This window comes from Aulonocara stuartgranti, assembly GCF_965226115.1.
Source record: "Aulonocara stuartgranti genome assembly, chromosome: 17".
NCBI lineage: Eukaryota > Metazoa > Chordata > Actinopteri > Cichliformes > Cichlidae > Aulonocara > Aulonocara stuartgranti.
In genome coordinates, this window is record NC_138953.1 from 24,283,471 (window position 1) to 24,303,885 (window position 20,415).

The 20,415-nt window shown below is 40.6% G+C and overlaps 1 protein-coding gene across 2 annotated transcripts in view; it reads right to left on the reverse strand.

Annotated features, from left to right (window-relative positions):
• The window catches only part of LOC309692194 (ankyrin repeat and BTB/POZ domain-containing protein 3-A), a 271,823-nt gene that overhangs the window by 102,476 nt on the left and 148,932 nt on the right, over positions 1 to 20,415 (reverse strand). For both annotated transcript variants that reach the window (XM_082510454.1, XM_082510453.1), the window contains exon 2: positions 5,403 to 5,552. In XM_082510454.1, coding sequence (XP_082366580.1) covers positions 5,403 to 5,552 — 150 coding nt within the window. The remainder of the gene's footprint in view (positions 1 to 5,402; positions 5,553 to 20,415) is intronic.

The window sequence follows — 20,415 nt, forward strand, 5'->3', positions numbered from 1 at the left end:
ATAAATTGAAAAAATTGAAAAAAAGTAGTTGTGTCATTGTTTCGTGTAGATTTCAAATAACATGCCATTTTATGTCAACATATTTCTGTTACATTTGTAGTGCTCGTGGTTTTATATTCTTATGATCCTGTTTGTTTGATGAGTATATCCTTCTGCCTTGCTTCACATATTTACTGCTGCTTGGCTAGCTTTAGTCATGCTAGCATCAGCACGGGTAGAAACAGATACACATCAGAGACATCACATGTAGCTTGTGTTTATGTTCAGAGTGACATCTGATTTAAAAGCAGGCAGCAAAGCACTGAGCAGCATATCAGTCAGCACAGAAAACAAATGCCATAAATGTCATCAATTAGGCTGGAATAGTTTGTTTCTAGTGGCTTCTATCAGAGGTGTGGACTCGAGTCACATGACTTGGACTCGAGTCAGACTCGAGTCATTAATTTTATGACTTTAGACTTGACTTGAAAAAATGTTGTAAGACTTGTGACTTGACTTAGACTTTTACACCAATGACCTGGGACTTGAATTGGACTTGAACCGGTTTACTTGAAAAGACTTGATATTTCACCCCAAATATAAAATGTAACATGCATATAGAGATTGAAAATGTGATGTCATTCTGGGGTAGAACCACAAAGGATTCTGGGAACTCGTGGCAAGAGGTACTAGCGCACGCAGGCTTTTAATTGAAATCAGTTATACAGCGATAAAAAGAAACACAAAAATGTCAAGAAGCTGTTGTATTATTAACTGCAATAGCCGGTCGCATGACAGCCACGGGAAGCCGACGGGTAAAGAAATCGGTTGTTATCGGATTACGTCGTTGAAGAGAAATTGTTCGAGCCATGTTTCCGAAGTAACAAAGAGGCGACGGATGGCCTGGATCGCAGCCATTCAAAGACCAAATATAACGTCCCAGAACACTCCAGCTCACATGTTAGTCTGCTCCAAGCATTTCCACAAAGGTCAGTCTTCTGTTGTAGTTAATGCGTCATTTTCATAACATAATTGGTGATATAGGTTACAAGCAAGTCTGACGCTGAACAGAAATTGTCGCGCTATGCTCCTTTGTTTATTGTGCATAAATAGTGAATTGTCCTGACACAATATTGTGTTTCGCTTCTGTTATTATGGTACATTGACAAAAACATACTTTTATTCACAGGATAAAACAGTTGTTTTGTATCACTAATTGCCCAGTGCGATTACAGCATACAGTATTATTGTCACTGCTACATTTCTGTAACGCGTACCAGAAATTATTTCCACTACTAATTAATTACCGTTGAGCTCAAAGGTTATATTAATAAACGGTTAAGGAATGTGTATTTATGACGACGATTTGTGAGACTGGTAAACTTATGATACGTACGATGGTCTTTCGTTCTACACGGTGCATTTCAAGGTCCTGTACCCATCCGTCGGTAAACTGTACCTGGGCTTGTTGCAGTGACCGGAAGTTACTAAACTTCATGAGTGTGTGCACTCACTCCAAGAACCGTATGATTATAAATATGCATATAAATATGCTACGATGAGATAGCTGACTTCATCTAACTAGCAAATGTTGTCCAGGCTACGTTGGTGATGCAGTTTTTTTTAATGTGTATGATATTTTTGTCATGCGATTTTAAAGCCGGTCCTACAAGCGCATCCAAGAATAACATGCGGCTTATCTCAGAACTGTCGGTGAAAATTATTCTTGGAGCTAGGTTTAATTGAGCTGCATTTTAAAGAGGTGCAATTTCACAATTTGTGTATATTTTCTAAGTTCACTATTTTGTCATGTGTTGAGAAAAACACAGATTTAAAAATTACATGGTCTAATATTTACATTTAGCATAACTGCAACATTCTTTTTTCGTTTTTTTTTAAAGACTCGAAAGGACTTGAAATTCAAAATTTCAGACTTGTGACTTTACTTGGACTTTTACACCAGTGACTTGAGACTCGACTCTGACTTGCCTGACATTACTTGAGACTTGACTTGAGACTTGAGGATAAAGACTTGAGACTTACTTGAGACTTGCAATACAATGACTTGGTCCCACCTCTGGATAATGGCAACAAAAGAAGCTCCTGAGTTTAGCAAGTCAAATCCAAAAAGTCATCAGAACCCCAACAATTATAAGAGCAAACAAAAGTTATCAGTAATTCACAAGCAAGCAAGAGAGAGGCAGGACAGGAGGGCAACATAACAAACAATCAGGGTTACCAATTAAACACATGTGACACTAATGAGGGGGAAACAAGAGTGGGACAAGTCCAAAGATAACAATAATACAACACAGGTTCGTAGAGAGTAAAGTACCTCTTCAGAATAAGGCAGGAAGTACACATAACAAGGTACACAGATTACTAGAGCGAGACACAGACAACAAGGGGACAATTAAAAAAAAACAAAAACATCCTAAGACTGCTGAGAGAGTAAAGTTTTAGATCAAAGATCATGACAGATCATGATGGTTCCTGATCAGATGATAAGCTTATTCTTCCCTTCCTTCTCTCTCTCTTTGGTCAAGCAATCAAGTCATTTCCTAGTTTGTTCCCTTCTGAATTCCTACTTTATTATCTATGTATACTCACAGTCTTCTCTGTTTCTTATTTTAGTAAGCATATTTTTGCAAGTACTTTATTGCTTTTTGGAGTGTTTTTGGACCTTGGCCTGTTTTTGTCCTCCTCTTAGTTTCCTGCAGACTTCATATGGGTCCTCTCCACCCGCATGCCACCACTCGGTGACTATTGAACAGTAGTAGTTATACATATTAATGGTGCTGTTTCCTGACAAAGCCAAAGGTCAGACAAGTGCTGGGAGAAAGTAAACTAAAAGGTCAAACAAGGCCGGTTTGAAAAACAACCCTTACAGTGGTAGAAGAGTGGATTACTTTTGTGTTATTATAACAAGCTGAAGAACATTTTCTTCTCTTGTGTCGATTGTATCCCAGTATAGATGATGATTATGGTGATGATGAAGGACGGCATGTTTTACAAACTGCCTCCAGGCTGAAAACAAGACCTTGAATTCCTGTGTGAAGCGCTGCTGCGCGGTGACTTACTGTTTTTAATGTGCTGCGGGGGTCGAAGCAAACGCTCGCCCGGGACACAAACATACAGCATCACATTGTGCAAACGTCTGCGGGGGACAGGATGATCTAATATGAGACTGTGAAATGGACGAGGACGGGGGAGGAGGCAGGGGAGGTGCCGGAGTTAAAGGTGGAGCTCTTCCTTTCAAGTTGAGGTTAAAAGCCTCGGAGGCTGTGACCTTGGATTTAAAGGTTTCCGGAGGGGGGAAACTCATAAACAGGTGCTAGAACAGCTGTAATCAAACAGTAACTGGCTGCAGCGTGTCACAGGGGGAAGCGAGGGTGGAGAGGTGGATGAGGTGAGCGGTGAAGGGACAGCAGCATAATGCCGGGCGACCTCAGACCACCGTGACAGCCCACAGGGACAGCGAGATCGCATTCCTTCACGCTAATGGGCCTATTTAGCAGATGGACACAGATGGAAGTCCCTGAGAGATCGGTTTTAATGTGCTCAACAATTACTGCAACATTTATAATATGCTGCATGCTGGACTTAGAGGATTTACACATAGTGTCTGTGCAACAGTATTATAAGTCAGTATTCAGTTTCTTTAAATTTGAGTATTTAATGTCGATTTTACAATCAATAGAAGAATTAAATCTACAGAATTTAAACAGAAGTAGAGAAAACCTTCAAAAGATTTAACTCTAACCTACTGCAGGCATGTGTGATTTATAGAATTTCATATAAAAATTTTATAGCTACGAGATCAATGAGCATATATTTTATGTTTATTCTGACTTATCTTGCACACAGCCCGTTGCCGCCTGTATCTTCTAACAGTGTGAGACCTACTAAGGCCGAGCTACAGCTTGTGTAAAGTGCTCAAAGCTCCGTGATTCTGCAGTCCAGTGCAGAAAGACAAATGAGAAATCGCCTGCATTTCTCCAGCAAAATTCTGGACAAACACTTTTTAGAGCGTCCAGCACATATTTGTGTTTCTCCAGTAGAGGTCAAAATAGCTGAATACCAACATCTTGCAAGACTTGCTTCTTTTCAATTTCAGAGCAGTTGATCTACAGACATGTGAAAAGAGTTTTGACAGGAATCTCTGGAGTCCTGTCATAAACTAAGTACATCTTTACTGTCCAGTTCTACTATACCTGAGCACTCAAAGCACTTTATACAACATATGTCATCCACTTAAGCACTTTGTTTCTGTCTAAATGCTTTCTATCTGTCATTCACACATCTTGGGGTTTAGTGTCTTGCCCAAAGATGCTTTGGCATTGAGCCAGGGATTAAACCACCAACCTTCTGATTAGTAGGTACCCTGTTCTACCCCTTGACCCACATCTACCGCAAAATAAGAGGGTAAGTAACAGCCAGGCTTTTGCCAGTTTGCAGGTCTGGATGATTCAGCTGTGTCTTAACACAGTTGTGTTTTAACAGTCTTCCCAGGAGTGGCTGTCCCAGCAAATTCACCCCAAGGTCAGACTATGCAATGCTCAGAGAAACTGCAGAAAACCCAAGAGCTGCTTCTCAGACTCATTTTGCGTGATAAAATTTAAAGTTCTTGACAGTGCTGTTATAAAAAGACTGAACAAGCATAGCTGCTTTGGAGGACTGCAAAGGAAAGCCTCTTCTGTCTAAAAAGAATATGGCAGCACAGCTAGGGTTTGCAAATTTCCATCTGAATAAACTTTAAGAGTCTTCGAACAACGTCCTTGGACAGACGAGAACCAAATTTGGCCACAGGACCTGGGCATCATGCAGCCAGTGAGTCATCCATGAACTCCTCTGTATACCAAAGTATTCCAGAGTCAAATGTGAGGCCATCTGTTTGACAGCTAAAGCTTGGCCGAAACTGGGTCATGCAACGGGACAATGATCCCCAACAAAGAAATAAATCTACAATAGAATGGCTGCAAAAGAACAGAATCTAACTGGGCCACTGCAACACTTTGGGTCCAGACCTCAACCCGACTTAAATGCTGTGGAGAGACATTAAGAAAGCTGCATGATGAATGCCTGCAGACCTCAATGAACTGAGGCAGTGTAAAGAATAGTGGGCCAGAATTCCTCCAAAATAACACGAGAGAATTATAAAGTCACACATTTAAAAAATAACTTTTCTAATGAAAATATTTATTTCGCCTGACAGCACAGTATCTAAAAGACCCTTGTCAGTCCCAATTTCTTCTGGAACTGTAGATGCATTTCAATTGTCTTGTGAGCAGACTTTTAGGTATAAGTAAAATCCTGAGATTTTCATAATGCGAGACTAGTGAAACCTTCTTTCCCACCTGGTTAGAACTCTGCTGAGTGTGCTCTCACTGTTTGTTCTGTGTATAAAAAAATACCACACTCACTCAGCTCCGCAATGCTTCCCACTCGGGTCGCGAGCAGGGACTGCTCCAGGGTCCGGAGCTCGGCTTGGGTGTACCCGTGACCTTCACTGCCCCTCCCCGAGCGTTGCTGGTCCCTGTGCAGGTTCAGACTCTCTGGGAGGCTCAGCACACCTGGAGACGGCACAGAAAACAAAGGAAATTTAAAAAAAAATGGCAAAACAACAACTCATACATCTTCTTCTTCTTCTGGTAATTTTCCCATCAGCTTTCTGCTGATGCCAGATTTATCACAGACAAGAAGTAACAGGGGAATGCAAACTCTAGAGAAAGACAAGAGGAGCAGCAGAAATGCAAATCAGCACTTTGAGATAAATATTCTGCACAGAACTGGGAAGCTGTGCGATTAAAACCACTTTCATGTTGCAGCCAGAGAGCAAACATTTGTCTAAATGATTAAACATGGGGACAGAGTCACGGGTTAATGGCATACTGTACGTGATGATTCTTCTTATTTGCATTGAAAACCTCACAGCTCACAAAGCTTTCTTGTTTTTACCTCAACCTTCAAACTCTAATTGAACTGAATCGTCTGTTAGCCACATTTGTTTCTTCAAGTATTCACATCTAAATCACCTTGTCGTGATCTCAGGTGTGTTTCTTTTTTTTTTTCTGCTGAAAACAAATGGTAGCAGATTACGCTCGCTAGCAAGAATTAATCCATTTAGGAGCTGTTATTGCAGCCAGGCATTGTGTAGCTGCAAAGAATGGCTTGTGACAGATTGGATATTGAGTTTTCTGCTACAATAGAATGGAAAGCAACACCACGCCGGGTGCTAATCCTAATGACACAGCACAGTGGGATATGCCATTTTTCAAAGAACAGTAATTACAACATGGAGGAATGTGGACAATTTGTCTATGTTTGATGCCGGCAGCTAAGAGAAAAAAACCCTCGCACAGTGGACACAGTGCACCAAGTTCACGAGCTTTCTTTAGTTTTCCCTGTACAGAAAAGACCTCTCCAGACTCAGATTCCTCCCACCATCACCTCTTCCCACAGTGTCCAACCCAAGAATTCCAGTATTCCCCAGTCCCAGTCCTGCTCCTTTTTCTTCCCACAGCCTTTCCGGGGAGGTCTACATGATTTTTTTCCTAATAGCTTTTTCCATTGCTGTTTTAACCACTGAGCAGTATTAATGGAGCAGCTGGTATTAGGGTGTGTCTCGAATGGAAATCCTCAATGTTAAAACAAAAAAGCGTGGCCGGATCTGCAGCAATAAAGAATTTCTATAATCCAAAGAAATGAAAGACTCCTCTAAAATGAATGATTTGCTGAAAGCTGGCTATATGGTGAGGTGTAGTTAGCAGCTGCTTCACACTTAGCTCATTTAAAAGCTCTTTAAAATGGTTTGTTAGTACATATGGTGTTCACAGTTTTAAGTGTTTGAGATCATTTTCTATGAGTGCAGATATTTAACTCACTGCTCTTTGAAGCATTTTTAATTGTATTTTATCCACAACTGTCACCCTAACAGTCATTTATTTGTTGTGTATACCACTGTGAATAACTTAAGGGGAACGGTTGTCTGAAACGGTGGACCTCATTTGTAAAATTCATGACTTTGGGAAAAGCCACAAATTTCATGCAAAGAGATTACTGAGACAGAGGGGTGGCACCAGAGGAGCTCTGAAAGCAGATTTCACCCTGCCTGTTAGTTTGGCCACACACTTTTTCCTTCAGATGTGGTTGGGTAGTACATAACACAGCCAAGTCACTCTCTTGTATAGTGGATCCTAATGTAGTGTCAACATTTGGCATAAAATTACCTTTGGCATAAAATTAAACATGAGATTTTATATTTTAAGTTGCTGTAGACTTGTTAACTAATGGGTGTTTATTACAGAGCTAATGGAAATGATTTATAATTGGTGAGAGTTGGGACGAGATGTGCGATCGGTGCTGTTTCTTGTTTGGAACGACCGAAACAATTACTGAAGAAGTAGAAAATTGGGCCTTCTATGTGCACCCCTTTAACTGCTTGTTAACACAAACATCTAAACAGCCAATCAAATGACAGCAACTCAGTCCATTTAGGCATGTAGACACAGTTAAGGCAACCTGCTGAAGTTAACACCAAACAGAGTGGGGAAGATTTTGAATTGAGTATTTCAGACCAGTTTTTCTACTGGTTCACTGCTTTCCACAGTCACCAAATCTCAACCCAACAGTCCATCTTTGGGATGTGGTCGAATGGAAGAATTGCATCATGGATGTGTAGCTGAAAAATCTGGAATAACTGTATAAATATGGAGCAAAATCTCTGAAGAATGTTTCCAACGTCACAAAGAATCAAAGCTGTTCTGGTGGCATTAGGTGCTCCAGTCTGGTCAAGGCTGGAGCTCAACCTAATAAAGTGTCCAGTGAACTTCAGTTAAAATGCTACCATATAAAGAAAAAGACAAGATTAGCATCTAGCTTATTATAAGTGCACACCAGAAAAACAGCATCCATGACGTTATGACAGCATACAGCGTTTAAGTGCACATGGTATGGTTAACTTTCACATTCCTGAAGGCATCTTGCTCAGGTAAGATCCTGCTGATTTAAGCAAGCTAATGCTAAACCTTAATCACCTATTACAACAAGAGCACAGCTCTGTAATAAAGCAGTCTGTGCACTCTGTCTGCAATCCATACCCTTCACCCATGGGTGCATTATGAGACAAAAAGCTTGAAGTAAAACATTTTAAAACATTCTTACATTCTTTCAAAAGTACAGCAATTGTTCTCCTCACTTTCTAAACTTGTAAAGTTGGTTTTTTTTTTAATAAGAGGTGATGCAACACAGTGGTAAACATGCTCCTGTTCCAGCTTTCTGGATGATGCTGCCACGTGGTGCTTCATTTCAAGTAATATTCTGTCCTTTTACCATTTGCACATCATTGAATTCTGTTTTAATCTACATTTTCCGTGCATTTCAGCTTTGTTGAAAACAGGGTTGCACTATAACGTTGCCTTCAATCTCAAATGATCAGATAAAAGAGGGTAAGAGATTTCATGGAGCCTCAAGGAACTGCACAGATGGACGTGCCACTAAAATGACTTTTACATACAATGAACCACCAATTGGGAAAGTAAAACCACTGACTAAAGCAGCTTAAAGTCTGCTCCATGAAGATGATAAACACATGACTGAATTTGTATCTCTAGACTGAAACTAACGAATGTTTTTCTAAGCAGAAGACATGGATCAAGAGGGATGGCTTTTATAAAGGTCTGTGAAACTGCAGAGTAAACAACATATCAGTTGAATAAAAGTGGCATAAAAACTACAGAAAAGCAGGGATTCCTCAGGCTTTTCGGAAGAGAGAAGCTGTCTGTCCTACTCCTGTCCAGATTGAAGCAGGGAAATCTCTTGAAAAAAACATATTGACATTCATGGCTTCCTGAGCTGCAGATTTTGCACTTGTGTGTGTTTTTAGGTGGAGGTATAGGTTTGAATAATTCACAGTGCCCTCTGTAATCAAGGCTTCCCATCTTCATTTTCACTTCACCCCCACCACTGCCCAAACTATTCTTTTAATAATATTACCGGGGTGCCAGGGAGTCCTTTGCTGAATTATTCATCCTGTCAGATCAAGACATATAAACAAGTCTGCAGCGCTCTCTTTCCCCACCTCCCACTCACTCTACATGTTATCTCTCACTAACACTTGGCTTCTCCAGATAGGAAAAAAAAGTAGGAATATTTGATCCTGGGTGATGTTTGTGTAATAAACATCAGAGGTGAGAAAGAAGGCAGCCTGGCCCCTCGGAGGCGAGGAACAGGGAAGAGGATGAAGGGAAGAGGGAACGCTGACACAAGTTTGTGATTAAAAAATGACAAACAACATTTCCATGTCACATCAACCACGTCGTTCTGTGACCTCTGAGGCAATTATATAAGTAATATATATATATATATATATATATATATATACTTTAGGAACAGTCTAATGCCACATAAACAGATACAACCTGCACTGCCTACTCTCTGCCTCTCTTCACGTGCCCGATGAGCAGATGAAAAGGATGCTGGGTCACGGCGACGGGACTAGTTTAAAGCTCCATGTGGTGCACCGAAATCCCCTCAGTCATTCCCGTGAAAATACCACTGCTCCTCATAAATAAAATAAGTTCTCATAAATAATATAGAGAATATTGAGCTTAGAACTCATACAACAGCTGACAGTGTGGCAATGAAACAGGCTTCAATAACAAGCAAAAAAATAAAAGGTATTGTCTAGAACAAAGCAATTAATAAAGATTCTGCACAATTGTTATTATTCTGCTTTAACTAATATTACTTTTACTACTATACTAACTAATATTTATAGTTATCAGTGTTTTTATAGCATTTGCATGGATGCATATTACTTAGAAACTATAATTCTTGTGTGCCACGTGTTGTTTTTTAAAATATCATCTCACATGTGACGTCTGACCTCTCCTTAAAGGTTAATAGACTTATCTGAAGGTCAAAGTAGCACTGACACTATATATACAGTAGCTTTTAAGACTGAGTTTCTTAATACCATGCTTTTATTGAGAACATATAGACATATAGAGAATAATCTATGGGGATTCTAAAAATCATGGTACTTTGGACCTATGACCTTTTCTTCAAGGTCAAATAAGGTCAAACTTAAAACTATGATTAAAATTCTTCTGCCTTTGTTCCTACTGGCAACACTTAGTGAATGATACTGGTATATGGGGGTATCATATTATGTGATTACACACACACACACACACACACACACACACACACACACACACACACACACACAAAATGTGTGTAATCAAGTCAAAACATCTGTCAAGCTACACGTTTATGACCTCCACAGCACTACAAAGAGAAACAAAAAAAAAGAAAATTAAACTAATGCATACTTCGGACTGTGGGAGGAAGTGACCAACCGTAAAGAGTTAGTCAAACATTCAAGCTCCATACAGAAACGTCCCCAGGAACCTTCTTGTTTCCACCCATGATCCTTCAAAGACCAGCAGGTGTCTGTCTCTATGGGAAGCCGGGCAAATGTGATGGAAACACAGACTCAGACACTTTGAACATAGAGTTCAGTCACCAGTGTTTCACGAAAAATACACACAGACATGGCACGTACAGCTTCAATATACCATGAAAATCATTCTTTTCCTCGACCCGCACCGGTGGATCTAAAGTCCACCTCAACAGATATGGATTGAATTCGACCCAGATAGCCTCAGAGTACAAACATTTACAGCACTTGAACAAGAGTATACATTTTGAAATGTTTGCATTATTGGTATTGTTCGTTTGTCTGCCTGTTAGCATTCTAGCATCCGCAGTTGAAGATATCATGTTCAAATTTTGTGTGATGGCAGAGTCACGTCACATAGCAGGATACAGTATCTAAACCCATCTTCCTCAGTGGGAATGTGATATTCATTTCCACAACCACCACCATGCATGGACACTCACAAACGTCAGACATGGAGGTCTTATTCTCCCACATGGTTATCACATTCAAGTCAACTTGCTTAAGTAGCACTCAAAATGATTAGTTAGTAAATGATTATTGTAACTAATTATCTAAATGATTATTTTTGAGTTGCTTGTCTGTTATTTCAGCCCCTAACTGAACTGATAAAAGAGGATGCCGAGTAGAGATGGCTGGATCGACCCAAATATCGATGGTATCAATACCGCTGATACTGAGATTGGACGAGAGTTCAAATTTGCAAATTGATGATGATTCATCTCATAAATCCTGACACACTGCTCTCCCCTACATAAGCTCCCTTTATAGGTTGAAAGTACTAGTATGGTATTGGTATTGGTCTCGACAATGCTGGCCCTAAATTTATGATACCAACTTTTTTTTTAGTAAAATTATTAATAACTTTTTTGGTCTGGATGTTTAGCAGTAGTATCCAGTTCAGGTAACCTCTTACAGGTCCACTTGCTTAATGTTCTTTACTTTTTTGTGTAATTCTTGTATAATTTTTGTCTGTTTTTGGGTACCTTTCGAAAAACGACACCGTACTGTATGTCCTGTGTCTGCTTGTTCCTTTACAGAGATGGAAACTTACCTTTAACAAATGAAACCTTTTTGAAAACTCTTTGTTCATATTGTGTTGACCTGACTTCCTGCTGCTGACCAGTACAACATTCAAAGGTTGACACTTGAAGGAACACTGAGCCAAAATGCAGAAAGCTCCTGTATTGTTATTGTACGTGTTGCTGGGTTGGACCTGAGTATTAACTGCTTTCAGAAAAAGCAGTTTAGTTATTGGACAGGACATCTGGGCACCCACCGGATAGTATGCTGCCTCGTGGGGGAACGGGCTATATTTTAGGACTTCTAGTGTAGCTGACGAATATCCTGACCAAGACTTCCTCTTCATTATATTTGAATGCAGAAAGATTAAGAAAAAAAGCTAATTAAAAATTAACAATGAAAATAATACCTGATGTTTTGAGGCTACATTCTGACAAATTCAGACCCCTTTTAGTGTCAACATGGACTATCTATCTACACACAACCAAAGCCTGCACAGACACTGCATAGTGTTGACCCAGTAGGACTATAATGTAGATCACAAAGCTTTTGTTACTGTACCAATAATCATGTCCTTTATAGCTTTACTACATTCGATGGAAAAGTTAGACAAGAAATGTGGAGGAGGCGAGCAGAAATTTGGCCTTGTGTTTGAGCTCTCGTGGTATGCATCCCACCTGATTGGCCACTCTGTGAGCCCTGTAGAGTGGACGGCTCCCTACAGAAGGAGAGGAAGTTTGAGAGTGATACTGACCGATTAGACTGGCTGTTTTTTTTAGCAATTAGCAGGAAAACTAAAGCAGCCCTGTGAGTGGTTACTATGTCAACAAGCCTCAAGAGCTCAAAAAGTGCTGCAAAGACAAAAGATTTTTCCCTCCATAATGCATGCATGGTAGCTTGAATATCGCGCCATAAGGGAAAAGCGTGACTTTTAGCAAAGCATGTTGCTAGAAGGCAAGATGAAAGAATCAATATCTCTCATGTTTGTGGATTAAATATGAAGCTACAGTCTGCAGACGGCAGTGAGCTCACCGTGAAAGCAGCACATTGCAGGAGACACTGAGTCTCAATTCTCTCTAGGAAGGTTCCTAAGCCTTAGATCATGTGTACTGAACCTTGATGGAGGTGAATGGAAGCATGACCTGACAGGTTTGTCTTTTCTTTTTCTTTTTTTTTTGTCAGTATAGTGTGCAAGCTAACATTTTTTCCACTTGTTCTTCTGGGAACAAAGGAATAAAATCACTCATTCGTGGCTTCCTGAAAGGAAAGTTCCAGCAATGGTCACATGGTTTTTAAACTAGTTGATCTAACAGGGACACATGTGAGCCTTCTGCTGAAAGGGACATGCAACAATCTGATTCAGAGGGACCAAATAACCCCGACAGAAATCTGAAGAATTGTCCAGATCCACTACATCCACAGAGGGATAAAATCTGAAGTCCAAAATGCACCCCGGAGACTTTCATTCCAACTTCAGAAACGTGTCACAGCGTTTTCACAGGTGACAATACAAAGTGTTTTGCACAGAGCTCTGAGAAAAACACCGCAGCTTTAATAGCACACCTTGACATTTTAAATTGGATCTATTTTTCTGCACCAGACACTTGTTCGCTGTAACATGAAGGGGGGGAAAAACATTCTATGTTTGTGCATTACTCAAAAAAAAGAAAAAAAATAAGTCTTGTTATCCTTGTTATGTCTTCTCACCAAGCCACAGGCAATGCCTCACGGCTTCCTGCAGTTCTGCTGCTGACTTTACTCAGTTTTGGCAAAAAAAAATCCCCCAAAACATTATTATATAACATTAAACTCTACGCCAGCCTTGTGTGCCTCTTTTCTTCTATTTTGAATCATTTAAAACTGCACATGTGCTGCAGAGAAAGCTGATTGCTAATAATCGTTCCACTTTCTGCTTCTAAATGCTGCACGATAAAAATTTCCTAAACACCAGGGTGACATCTTCAGAACTGATTATCCGTCCAAACAAGAATGACCCTGCGCAAAAGACAGAAATCAGAAAATATTCATAATTAAGGAACAGAAACATCGACTAACAGTCAACATGAGCCAGTGCCTTCCTGTGTATGTAATTAATGGCTCATTATACAGCCGTTAATTACATACACATGTTAAAGACAAGGTCTTTTTAGTGATAGCAATAGTCTGGGCCGCTTGAGATCAATCCCAGGGCATAATGGGATTCATGATCAATGCCATCCTTTTATATGACAGACAGCAAATCCCGCCTGAACGGTTTTAACCCTCAGGAGCAAAGATTGCTCAGTTCCATAATGCCCAACCTTTCAAGAGCCTCCTCAGGAGAACTGTACGCCAAAGAAAAACTACAATTGAGAGAACTAATTGTGACATGCCGGATGCCTCTGCTGCTCTGAGGTGCAAGTCAAGGTCGGTAAGGTCGTCGAAGCTGTGAAACATCCAGACGTGCAGGTATTGCAGCGGCGGCCACCTGACGCAGCCTGCTTATTTTTTTCCGGAGGAATGTCCAATCGATTTTTCCTTAGCGAGAAAGTGGCGCTCTCCCCTTGTCAGAGAGAAAACTCTGCTGGAATATTAACAGGTAGTTACCATGGCAACAGGCGGCTGCCAGCGATTGGCTGAGTGTTTTTTTGTCTCCTGCTTACTTTGCTTTACTGTAAGGTGAGCACACGTACACAAGAAAACTCAGAAGCCCCTGAGTCAAATACACAGACGTAACAAGCATTTCATCAGAGGGGGGATGACTGAGTGCTCCAACAGCTACGCAACAGAGACATTTAATCTCTAATCAATAATGAATAAATGGACTTGGGACTCAGACCAAATTAGCAGTAAAATGGTCAAAATGATTAAATGGCTGAGCTAACTGCCTATCTGCAAATGTCACCCACAGATCCATGACCCAGCCCACACGGTGAAGGAAAGTGCACAAAAAAACAGATTGTGTGCAGTCCTTTTGTGCCTTCATGCAACAGGCTTCATGGCTTATCTCAAATGTAGTTTCAGCTTGTGAAGATTTATAACTCAGCAGTTTGAAGAGTGAAATACAATGTCTTCTTGGAAGCAGGCCTCGCCATTTGGTCACACGGGTAGCTAGTTGTGTAAGTTATTTTGTAGCGCCTAGCTAAATGAGTTGGGGAGAGAGTCGTGAATTTAATTTTAAATGCTGCTTTACTCACTTATCTAACATCTATCTGTTCTATTTCTATGCTTCAGCAGCTGGAGCAGACCAATCAGGCCATTTGGAGATATCACTAACTGGCCTGATCAATCTCTCTCTTCTGCGATGTCTCTTTTGTCTTGTTTCGCTTCCCTCGCTCGCAACCGGTCGCAGCACATTCAATTTCATTTTTAATTCAACTCTGTTTTTTTTTATATAGAGCCAACGCACAACAACAGTTGGCTAGAGGTGGCTTCTATTGTAAGGTAAAAGAACCTACAGTAATACAGAGAAAATCCCAACATTCAACAGTGGAAAGGGTAAAACTCCCTTTCAACAGCAAAGAACCTTCGGTTGCCCTGCCCTTAGCCTGACTATGCCGAAGGTTATTTCCTGTTAAAAGGAAGATTTTCCTTCCCACTGTTGCCAGGTGTTGATTTATGTTGTTGATCACTTAAAAATAGTGATTAAGTCTATGAAATTAGCAGAAAAGCAGAAGCCAAAACCTCAGCCATTTTTTCTACTCCCGACTCTGCATGATGCCAGTGGATGGTCATCTCAGGCACACAGGTCTGGCTGTTGGCACATAAGGCCCACCCACTTGCTGTTCAATCTTGTTGTTTAGGAGGGGCAGCCAATCAGCAGAAAGACGGTTTAAAAGGATGGGTGACCTTCAAGGGAGAGCAGTTAAAACTGCTTTTTTTAGACAGTGCAAGGGGAATACCGAGCTGAAAATGAAATCCTCTCAATTCATATCCTTAACTACAAAAAAAGAAAAAGCTTGAAAGCGTACTAATTTTGTTTAATTAATATTAAATAAAGCATCCTTAAACTTCATTTAAAAACTTTAATTAGCTTGAAACGAAACATTTTCATATCCTTAATTGACGTTTTAAACTTTGCATATGTGGAAATCCAGTTTGACAGATCTTCACCATTCACTGATTAGGCTGCACTAAATCATGGATATTATTTCAGTTTGGTGCTGAGGCCGTATTCTGTCATTGCCCTTTCAAAAGTGTTTATTTCACTGGCTTCTGTGCTGGGTGCCTGTGCTTTCTGCAGACAGACAACACAAAGGCTACAAGAAAGTATGACTATTATCTTCCTCACAGCTCTTAATGGAAACCCTTGTACTCTTGCACCTTAAAGGGGAGACATGGAAGCACTGCAGTTCTTATAAAACAGAGCTCATTGAAGATCAAAGAGGAATATAAATCTTCTCCTATACACTGGAAACATTTAAGCAGCAAAAAGGTTTAACCTGCTGTTCCACCGCAATTCTCTCGTTTTACTTGTAACCAAATGTCGGCGGGTTTCTTGGTAGTTACTGGAGTCCACTGAATTATGCCACGTGTAACTCTTGGCCAATATTTGAACACTTGCAGAGAGTTTATTGCAAAAGCTATACTATTGTTAGAAGCTGGATTTTAACCAATCAAAGGAAGTCTGCAGTGGCCACTTCCATGTGTCTTTATAAGTGTAACCTATCAGTGATTGAATCAGCATTTCGTCTCATCTATCTATTCATTAGAGGTCAAATGATGCACTGTTTTCCATCACACTCGTTTCCAGTGAAATCTCCCCCCTCTCTGTAATGTCTGCCAACAACATGGGCCCTCACATCCTCATAAATACATCACAGCAAACAAGCACATCCGATACGAAAACACATACAGATGTCTCGACTTGGAACTCTGCAGCGTGCGCTCATCTGTTTCAAACTGGCTGCTTTTCATTCGACTTTACCTCCACAGACCCTTTCTGCATGTTTATAGACAGATTTGCATATTCTGAGATGTACTTCTGCAGTCCTCGGCTAAATTTATGTGTCTCTCAATTAGTAAACTTTTTTTAAGTTTCTGTAAAATCTGCCTCAAACTGATGGTGCGGTGCTCAGGTTTGCATCGCAACCAGAGCTGCAAATCACAGCAAAGGCTTTTATTAATTACTTTTAAAGCAAACATGCTAACTTTGATAGTCATGCGTAAAGCTATATTACGAAAGTCAGTTTCCTCGTCTTCCCCATCCTTCTGCTCGTGACCCCGTAGTCAACCTTATTGTGACAGAGATTAGAACAGAGAAGAAAAAGTATCTGAATTCTTAAAACGCATCTGAAGGACAGCTTGCTGGAAGAGCAATGATTGAGGATGCACAGCTGCATCCTTGTCATTTTCAACTGTCCTATATACAGTCACTTCATAAGGTTCAACTGCTAAAGTGCTCATTAACTGTTTCCCCATATACCCTCATATATACATCATCATAAAGATGTGATCTGACGACCATTAGACTGTGCTCCAGACTTTTCCAAGAGCAGTAAGCTCTATAAGCAGAGTTCATCTTCACTAACTTCTTCACTAACACAGTCGTTTTGTTCTGGAAGCAGATCGGAAGTATGAGAGAAATCGCTTAGTTCAGAAAATAGAAACAAGGTTCTCGCCTGGTAGGCGTCCAAGAGAGGAAGTGTTTTTGCAAATATCTAATCAGCCAATCATGTGGCAGCAGCTCAGGACCTTTAGACATGTAGACGGGGTCAAGATGACCTGCTGAAGCTCAAAACAGACAGGATGGGGAATGTAGGTGATTTCAGTGATGTTGAGCTTATGGGATGGTTCTTGGAGTGAGATGGGCAACTGGGATTTTCAGAGAATTACAGATTTACAGAGAAAAGTTCCAAAGTGCTTCAAGCTCATAGGAGTTACTAATGAACACTAAATAACATCAAGGTATGCAGAAGACCATCTCTGAATGCCACATAAAACCTTGAAGCAGACGAGCTACAGCAGCAGAAGACCACACAAGCTCTCAAGAATCTGAGGCTAGCAGTTTGCAGAGACTATAAGGCACAAACGTGCCTTACTTTGCTCCCCTTGTGTCTCTTTCTTGTCTCCTCTGTTCAGACCTGTGGACGAAAGAAGGTGCCGAAAGAAATCGAGGATGCACAATCTGAGAAATGGCAATGGAAGTTTGTCTAAAGATAGAAGAAAGGACCCACAGACAACAACAACAACAAAAAAATCAACGTTTCGACAAAAAAAAGCAAATTCATGAGATATTGGCTGCAGCGTGAGAGCTGATTTCACACTCAGGTGTCACCAACTCAGCCATCGCTGGTCTGGTAATCAAACAAAATGAGAAAATAATACAAGCAGAAAGTCAACACCTTGAAAAATGGCTGAGAATAGTTGAAATTACAGAAGTAAAACGTCTTACTTTAATATTCTACATAAGGAGCTGGCTAACAGACTTGTCAAGGTGGCACTAATTTTAACTACTTTATATACTGTGTGCAAAAAAAGGACTCATAATGAAGGATGTCATATAAATGTAGAGGAAAACGTTTTGTTTCCCTCTGAAATGTGGTGGAGAAGAAGTATAATAAAATATAAATGCCACAGAGCGTCTAAAAAGTCACCTTTCATATGTGAAACCAAATGGCTCTCTGCCTCGTTTCACCTTTTGTGGCCTCGCCTGCATTTCAGCGGCAATCACCGAGAATAGCTTTGATAGGAAGAACTGAGCACTGACTTTATTCTGTATAAATTGTGAGCAGGTAGAAAAGCTGAGCTGTGACCAGCGGTGGATGAAGTAGTCAGATCTATTGCTCAGGAAAAGCCACAAAAATGTAAGAATGCCCTATTATAAGCACAGATGCTCATTTAATTGGAGCGGTTCAGTGAAAATAACCATCATTATGTGTGAAATACACAACACTAAAGTGCTGCTGAAAGTTGAGGTGCAGTTCCTCTAAAGGCCAATAGAGGCTGGCTCCAAAAGCAAGTCAATCCCCATTTGGTCCTATTTTAAAACACCTAACTTTGTAGCAGTCTTAAATGTGTTTACAGCCTGTTACATGACACATTTTGGTCTGTTAGCTCATTTTGCACTTCATAACAGTCTGAATAACAGTCTGAATCTTATATATCTCACCCGTTTAAATTACTTTAGGCTTAAAGTTATGCATAATTAATCCTCTTAGATTTGAATTATCACCTGTGACACTCCAGCACTAGTTCAAACCCCTATATTTTGGACAAGAGCATACATAGATTCATTTTTTATATTTATCCTAGCACTAATTAGCCTGTATCTATAGCTGTGCAGTGGATGCACCTTGCTGATCAAGCATACTACCCTCTTGTCCAAATAATCTCACTTTAGGGCTGAAAAACCAAGATGACCATAGCTTGAATGCTCCGCAAACCAACGGGGGATGCTGTGTCTGTCAAAAAAAATGCTGTACATATTTCCACTTTCTGCTGCTGAAGCCTGCTGTAGATACGATTAACTTCCTAAAAGCGACAAACATATGGCATCAAGTGTCGATGATGTCTGAACTTTCACTCATTTGCCTCTACAGTACTGCTGCATACTGTAAACGAGGGCAGCAATTACCAATAACAGGAGACATATTTTTGCAGGGCGAAAGGTGCTGCACCAGATGGCCTTCCAAACGACTTTCTGCTGTCGTGCCGAAATCGACAGCAAATAAGGAACGAGAGCATGAGAGGCAGATTTAATTGGAGTGAACTGGAGCAAGCGTAAGCTGTAGTATGCCATGTGATGTATCCATATGTTCCTTATCATAATTTACACCTCTGCAAAAAAACACCAAACATCATGAATGTGGCGTGTTGGGTTGTTTGGCGTTGTTGCTCCCGAGTCATCGACATCATGAGGACTCTAATCCTTCATCGCTTGCGGCACTTTTATCATGCCAAGCCAGATGGATTGCAGGTGCCGTGCCAGATGCCTTACTATATTTACAAGCATCATCTAGAACACCAGGCCATATATGGGCATGATTTAGATCAGCCAACAGGCTCGAATGACACCGGGGTCTGTCGCTCAGTATGTTGTTTGCATTGTGCAGATATTACATATTCAGAATGGGAGCTCTGTATTCCCCGGTAGAGACGCAGAGCAAGGTTCAGTCAGTGTTCTCAGTGGAGCTGCCTGACTCATCCCAATCACTGATGGCGAAGAGACGAGGAGGCAACCTAATGCAATTAGATGCAATACAAATATCAGCCTGCGTGCGAAGAGCGGGGAGGATGAGGAGAAGCACTGTGATGTCAGTGAGGGTCGGCATTAAAAGGATCGAGCAAACCCGCAAATATTTACTCGCTTGTGTAGTTGTTTCACTCGCAAACAAAAGTTCAAAGTTAAAAGTCAGCGAGAAAAGGGATGATCACCGGGCAGATTTATCCAACAGTATTGCTCTGTAAAGCTGACTTTGTGGTAATAAAGCATGTGGCAGGTATGGTTGTGAAGTAACATTTCCAATATGTGATGAAGAGAAGGTTTTAAATTTTGTTCAGGATTTTTTGATATTCTAAGGTTTTGTTTTAAATCTAGCTCTGTTTTGGGTTTTACTTTATTTTGTATTTCTTGTCTTCCTAATGTTTCCGTTGGGTCAATCCCATCTCCGTGTTTTGTCCCATATTCCTCAGCGTTCAGTCCCCTCGTTCTGGTTCCCTTTAGTTTTCTCTCTGTGTTCAGTTTTCTAATTTTAGACCTTAGTTTTACTTTTCTGGGTTCTGTTCTAGTTTTTAGGCCCTCATCTATTCCCCGTTTTGGTCATCATATCTAGTTTAATCCTTCTGTCTCACCATTCCTGATTTGTTCCTACCTGTGTTCCTTTGTTTCCCCATCGGGTCTGCATTTGTTTTTTGTCTTCCCAGGTACCCCAATCTGGTTCTCCTCTATGTTAAGTTACCCTTGTTGCCTGCTCAATTGTTTCTGTCTGATGTGTCTGGTCTCTTGCCTTGTGTTCGTCATGTTTAGTTTA